Source organism: Megascapheus bottae, chromosome 33, assembly GCF_031878675.1.
Source record: "Megascapheus bottae isolate mThoBot1 chromosome 33, mThoBot2.hap1, whole genome shotgun sequence".
NCBI lineage: Eukaryota > Metazoa > Chordata > Mammalia > Rodentia > Geomyidae > Megascapheus > Megascapheus bottae.
Genome location: NC_143541.1, coordinates 3,168,772 through 3,176,227, shown reverse-complemented (window position 1 = coordinate 3,176,227; position 7,456 = coordinate 3,168,772). Strand labels below are relative to the sequence as shown.

The 7,456-nt window shown below is 42.4% G+C and overlaps 1 protein-coding gene across 1 annotated transcript in view; it reads right to left on the bottom strand.

Annotated features, from left to right (window-relative positions):
• Positions 1 to 834: 834 nt before the first annotated feature.
• Itpr1 (inositol 1,4,5-trisphosphate receptor type 1) overlaps positions 835 to 7,456 on the bottom strand; it is a 275,564-nt gene continuing 268,942 nt past the window's right edge. Inside the window, exon 62 of the mRNA XM_090323963.1 lies at positions 835 to 2,259. Within this exon, the coding sequence (XP_090180089.1) occupies positions 2,173 to 2,259 (87 nt within the window). The 3' untranslated portion in view covers positions 835 to 2,172. The remainder of the gene's footprint in view (positions 2,260 to 7,456) is intronic.

The window sequence follows — 7,456 nt, the reverse complement described above, 5'->3', positions numbered from 1 at the left end:
AGGTGGGCGGGGTTAGGAGGGAAAAACTGGGAGAGAACGAGGTAAGGGGTGACACTGCCCCAAAAGAAATGTATTCATTACCTGACTTACGTAACTGGAACCCCTCTGTACTTCACTTTTATAATAACATTAAAAAAGTTAAAAAAAAATCCCTTCACTTTGCATTTATTTATTTATTTATTTTTTTTGCCAGTCCTGGGTTTGAGCTCAGGGCCTGAGCACTGTCCTTGGACTTTCTCAAGGCTAGAGCTCTACCACTTGAGCCTCAGCACCACTTCTGGCTTTTTTTCTATGTATGTGGTACCGAGGAATCGAACCCGGGTCTTCATGCATGCTAGGCAAGCACTTTAACCACTAGGCCAAACTCCCGGCCTTTGCATTTATTTTTATCCCAACAGTGCTGTACTAAGGATTTCCATCCAACTTGTATGAGCAGAAGGCGTCTTGATCCACACCACCTCTTTCCTCGTTCTCTCCCAAGATAAAACATTCGAAACGGACTCTTACGGAACCCGGAGCAGGGGGTGGAATGAAATAAGCTTCAGCTATTAGTGACGACAGTTTTACCCAAGGGACAGCATAAATAGTGGCCTGAGCAGATAGCATCTACTGTCATAGGCCCAGTACTGTATGAAGTACCCCCAATCCCGTGGTATTTGTCCAGTGGTTTTCACCAGTTATCCTAACAATGGTTGTTATTTTTTAAAAAAAAAATCAGGTCAGCATTTTCCAAACCAATCTGATAATCAAGTTGGTTGTAGTTTGAATTAGTCCTGAGTGATCTGAATAGCTTTGCAGTCCCAAAGAAATGACAAATGAAACCCATCAGTCCTGTTTAGTATTCTATGAATATTTATTAAATATTTTTATATATGCATTTACAAACTTGACTCAGCTCAGAAATCTGCTATTAATATGTTTTAAAACATTTTTTATTTATTTTTATTTTTATTTTTTTTTTGCAGAAAGGCTCTGGAGTAAAATGAGACCCAGGTACAAAATTAGACCACAGGTAGCCAAGTTTCCTCACCCTTCTCATCTATCCAGACAAGAAGTCAGGCGACGAAGGACTAAAACTAAAACGTGGCTCTTCTTTTTCAGAACGCATCAGTGTTCAGAGTTCAAGTACGAGTCTCAGGGGACAGCTCCGATCTCAACTTCATATGGATGCAGAGAGTTTTAATAGTACTTCATTACTGTAGCCAGATGGTTCCGATGAAGGAAAATACAACTCTACTGTTAGACTAAATAATTCGGAAACCACCATTTGTCTCATCTCCTTATAATATCTAAATTCACCCTGGAGATGATACTAGGTTGGCCAACAGATTCTTAGCTATCTCAAACATTACTTAAAAAGGTTCCCTTAAAGGAAAAAAAATTCACTAAATTCTTTACAAGCTAAAGTGTGAGCCTCTAATATGGCTCTCTTACTTAAAGATATAGTTTCAATGACAGATTTAGAAGCTTAAGAGTATCCTTGAAACTAAGGTTGTGTTTCTTTCAAATGAATGTTGATTGTACAGTTCTTAGACTTGGCACATGTCACTAAGAGACAGAGGCGCGGATGCTACTAGGAAGGAGAAAAAGCATCATCACAGGATAATTACATGGTAGGAAATGCCCAAGGGCCTGAAACTCACTATTAATATAATTCTGGCAGCAGCATCGTTCAATATTTAACCATTTATTACACAGTATTCACACACCAGCTTCAAAGATGGACACTCCCTTATTAGGGCACACGGGAGTTACAAATTTGTTGTGATTGTATAATTCATATTGCATAGTTATATATATATATATGACATAAATACGGACTATCCTAGTTTTAAATACAAAATACATGTCATATGCTTTTAAGTCTATCATCTGGTTCAAGTGCAAATCAGGTGCTTTCTTTTGTCCGTCCAAGAAAGGCATTTTTTAAAATATATGTATATATATATATATTTATATTTGGCACAAATGAAAAGTCATCATGCCAACAAATCTAATTACAATACATATATCGAAACCTTTAGTAGCAATCATATACATATGGTAGAAAACTGAGTATTTACAAATGTACGAAGCGTGGATGTAACCTCAGTGGGTGAAATCAGAAGTGACGAGCCGCACCACGCCGCTGAGAACCGAAAGGGGTAAACACCACTCCAGCAGCGCACCTGCTCAGGCTGGCTGCTGTGGGTTGACATTCATGTGAGGAGGATGTCCTAGAAGGCCAATTCTTTGTTTCTGCTTCCTTTGTTCTGTCATCTGGAAAGTTAAAAAGTTTCATCGTGAGACCTAGATGCTTCCTGTACGTCAGCTCATACACTGAACCATAGATTGACTACGTTCTGTGGTTAGGGTTTGTGCTGAAACCTACTTTCTACAAATAGAAATCCTGTCATCTTCTCCAACGTACAGAGCTTGGACCACGGGGTCTTTCTAGGCGGGGCAGGGAATTCTGTGGCCTCGTCATGCAATGTAACATTCAGAAGTACTGCTGCTTCTTATTGGTAAGGAAACAATGCCACAGGACAAGCACAGGGTCCTTCGTTGTTTCCCCAAACCATTTCCAAATGACCCATTGGAAAATGGTGGCTCAGGATAAAAGTATCCACTCAGCCCACTATCCCGAAAGCTGTGTGTTTAGGAGTTCGGGCTGTTTCTTGGTAGTGATGCTTTGATGGGTGGGATAGAGGAAAAATCATCTGGTTCTCTATTTTTATATATCTTCTTTGTGCTGCTCCTGGGGCTTGAATTCAGCAGCTCTACCCCTTGAGTCAAAGCTCGACTTCTGGCTTTGTGGTGGGTTACTGGAGACGAGGCTCGTACAGACTTTCCTGCCTGGTCTGGCTTTGAGCTGGGATCCTCAGATCTCAGCCTCCTGAGTAACTGGGATTACAAATTCGCACCACTGGTGTCAAGCTCCAGTGGAAGATGAGATTTGCCTCCCGTCTCCCAAAGATCCAGAATAATGAAGGGCTCAACGGGATGCTCTGGCCTCCAGCACTGCTTATGCCTGCCAATCACAGACACCGAGACAGAAATTTCCTTAAGGCAAGTTCTCAGAACAACTGCTTCCATAGCCACTGGCAAATGGGCAGTTCTTTCTTCTTCTTTTTTTTTTTGGTGGGTTTTGGGGCCTAGGCTCTGTCCCTGAGCTCTTCAGCTCAAGGCTACCACCCTACCCTTGGGCCTGGATGTTGTCCCTGAGCTCTTCAGCTCAAGGCTACCACTCTACCCTTGAGCCAAGCCCCTACTTCCTGTTCTCTAGAGGTTAATTGGAGATAAGAGTCTCAGGCCTTTTGTGCTCCTGGCTGGCTTTGAACTTAGATCTTCAAATCTCAGCCTTCTGAGTAGCTAGGATTAGAGGCATGAGACACTAGTGCCTGGCTGAGTTCTTATATCTGTTTTAAATATTTTCTAAGCATTTTAGGGTGTACTTAAGTTCTTATATCAAGACCTTTCTTCACCTGGGTAGTCCTGGCTCTGGATTTGAGGCTGGCATGACCGTCAATTAGATGGTACATTCCATGCCTGGGGTTTTGGTTCCCTAAACTGAGGGGAATTAGGGGAGAGGAGTAAGAAAGAATGTAGGCCTGGAATGACACTATTTCCGTACAGTGTGTCATTTAATGTCTAAAAGTCAGTTTCCTTATTCATAGGGGTGGTACTTCCTGTCTCTTAGGTACAGCTCAGAGGACATAGGCCTCTACTTACTTCTACAGCAGGGAAGATGAACAGACCTCAGTTTCCATTGAATACATTTTTGGTTCAAAACAGTGTGAGAAACCTAAAACAGGAGTACCTTCTCCAGCTTCAATTTCAAGGTGGTGTATATTTTTTTTTTCTTTTGCAAAGCCTTCACTTAAAAGCTATTTTTAGGCTCCAGTGAAAATGCTTTCCCTTTTGTAATTAAGACAGAAAGATTTACAACAATTGACTTATTTCCAAAAGGAAGCTTCTCATGAAGCTTTTAGCAGGGACCAGCAGGAAGAGCGGCAGCCCAGCCTAAGGCTTCCCTGGGCTAGTGACATGTGGCAGGGAAGTGTCACTTGCTAGCCGGGGCTGTAGGTCCAGCTGCAGAGGGAGGAGTCCCATCAGGCGACAGGGAATAAATCACCATCACATTCACAAGCTAGTCACACATTCATCTTACTGCAATTCAGCTCAGACCCACTTTTCCCAACCCTCCAACCTGAGAGGGAATCCAATGAAAGTTTAACAGCACCTGTCTTACGCTTTGAATCCTGGCGTACTCCTCTCCTAGCAAAGCGCACTTGGAGAAGTTTCTGATCCAAGGCCACTGAGGTCTCTCAACCCAAAGACTTTCCCTGTGATTGTGCTTTCAATACCTGCTAGCGAGAGGAGCCTCGATCTCTGAAATTGGTTCTCCTGGTACTCAAACTCACAGCCAGCACATTTCATGTCTTCTAGCGTGTGAGTCCCCAGCGGATGGCCTGTCTCCTCATTTCTGCAGCCACCATTAGCTACCTTAGTCACCGTCCTATCTTAACTTTTTAGGCTTGTCTTTCTACTCACCATTCCGCTTCCCTCCCTCCCACCCAAATCTTACAGTTCCCTTCCCCATAAGATGGAATTTGTAGCCAATTCTCTGAATTCAAGCCCCAAGTACATATCTACTTAATTTTGCTTCTGTTTTCCCAGGAAAAAAATAAAGTGGTACTTAAACTTCACTATGCACCACAGCTGCCCAGAAGTTAAGTTTCATGTACTTAAGCACTTCAAAGGAAGTATTGGGGGTCTGTCATATGGAAGAGGGCTGGGGAAGGATGTCAGCAGCTGAGTATACAGCAGGCCCAATTTGTCTGATTCCGTTTTGATCCAGCTCTGCCTTCAGGAGGGCAGGCAGTCATTTCAGCGGATGCTGTGACTTCAGTGATTGATAAAGGAGAAGGCACTGGTCTAAAGTATTTGTGCCTCTTTGGCATTTAGTTACCCAATAACAGCTTAACTCGCCAAGGTAACTGCTCCTGAGGTTTTCCCACATTAACTCCTGCATAGTCTCATGTTATTTCAGGCCTCATTTGCTCAAGTCGACTCACCCACCTATCTATCCATCTCTATTTATCTTACTACCAGGGCATCATTATTGTCTGTTACTATGACCTACTTTAAAAAAGTATAATGATCAGAGCCCATACTTAGCAGAATTTCCTATAGCAGCATTTTTTCTGGACATGTGAAACAAAATTTGACTCCGTAAAAATATTCATTAGAGTCACAGCTACCTTAACTGTACTCAAAATCCAAACACTAAACCTTCTACTTTGTTCGAGTAAGGCAAACTGTCCCTGTGTAGTGATCTCAAGTCCTCCAAGCTGCGTTTAGCTGGGGCCGACAGTGCACGCCATCCTGCTGTTTCTGTCTGAACACATGGAGAAGCAGCTGGAGTGTGTGCAGTGTCTCCTTTTGACTCCAGTCTGAACTTGAAGCAAAGAATATTTGTAGCTTTCTAAACCAGATGCAACGAAACATCGGAAAGATCTTGTGTGGAAACAGTAGACACAAGTAGAAGTGAGCAAAATTGAATCTACTAACTCAGCCACTCGGGTTATAGGCTGGCACAGAAAATAAAGTTCATCGACAGCACACAAACACCACAATTATGGTTCCCAAGAGATCTCAGCAGTCTTTGAAAAGCTGTTTTCAAGTCAAACACACAGTGCGGTCCTGGTTACTTAGATTCTAAATCCCAAGGAAACTCTAGCAATCAGAATGATTTTACAGTCTATAAAATTGATTATGCACATAAATGATGACCCTGAGATACGGAGAAATAAAACTAAAGCACCTCTTGAATACAAATATGCTGACTTAACAGAAATGCATGGACACTGTTACAATTCTTAGAGACACTCTCTTATACCTGGCAAACCCTGAAACCAAGCTCCAGCTCTAGCAGCTCTGAGAAGGTTGTAGGGTCAAGATTCAAATCCTTCTTCTATGTGCATTCTTCTTTTCTTTTCTTTTTTTTTTGGGGGGGGGGGTGTCATGGGCTTGAACTCGGCCTGGGTGCTGTCCCTGAGCTCTTCATCTCAAGGCTATCACCTTACCCCTGGGCCTGGGCGTTGTCCCTGAGCTCTTCAGTTCAAGGCTACCACCTTACCCTTGAGCCAAGCCCCACTTTCTATTTTCTGGAGGTTAACTGGACATTAAGAGTGTCAGGAACTTTTGTGCCTGGGCTGGCTTTGAACCCTGATCCTCAGATCTCAGCCTCCTGAGGAGCTAGGATTACAGGTGTGAGCCACTGCGCTCCCTCTCCTCCATTCCCTGAGTCCACAAGTGTGTAACACACTGCTGATCACCTCCGCTCTTCTCATCTTTACTTGTCTCCAAGTTGTAGAAGGCAGAGGCTAGGTCCTCTTCCTCCCTGACTCTCAATACCTAGTGTTGTGTTTGGCAAAATGTGTGGTTTCCTAAGTGTTGATCGAAAGGAAGAAGTGAGTTAACCAGAACATTCTGCCATTCCTTGAGCGTGCCATGCATTGTCATGCCTTTGCTCATGCCCGTTCCTTTCCTGGGAAGCCTCTACTGCATTTTTCCACCAGCTCAGAAGCCACCTGCTTGTAGGGTTATTGGCACTTTAGGACTTTCTCACTCCAAGTCTCACACTGAACCGACTACCTTCTCTTCAGATGTTGCCCTGGTATTCTTTTGTGGTCCCACCACAGGGTAAAGAACGTGAACAGCATTCCGTGAGGTCTCCTTGACAGTCCACTCCTCAGTTAATGAGGTCAATTACCCTCTCGCATGAAAAGTGCAACATGCTAATAAGGATCTGGAGTTTTCAAGCACTTCTTATATTCCTGGCAACAACAAATAAGGCTTGCTGTCCTACAGAAAGCCAGTCACATTTTCAAGAAACTTGAGCCTTTGCTTAGGAGTTGCTCTTTCACATTATAAAGGAAACATGCAAAGAAATATTAAGTTCTTACATTAGGTCTCCTCCTTGGAATAAGGATGTAAGAGAATCACATTTTGTATTCAGAATCTCTTAGCAGAGGAAGCTTAAAGATGAGATGCATCATTAACACTCAGAATAGTAATTCTAACCAACTATTCTTGACGATTATAGAAAAAAAGTGGCACTGCTACCCCTGTTTTCACGAATACCCTCTTCGCAAGAACTTTTTCTCCTCCAATGGAAAGTTTAAGAAAACAACCACCAAAGACCTCAGTAATGGTAAAGACGAAAACCAAAGTCATCTGCATTGACACAGCCATTGTTCCTTTACCAAGTTTTTGAAGCAGAAGAAAATCTACCAAATATTCAAGTAATGAAGCAATTTTTGTTTTCCAGCTTTTTTTTTAAAAACCAGTGAATGGCATTCTTTCATAATTCTTTTTTTTTTTTTTTTTTTTTTACAAAATATCAGCGATAGAGTTTCTTATTCATTAATCTTATGTGGAGCTTTTTTCCCTCCTCCCAATATTTTCCCCT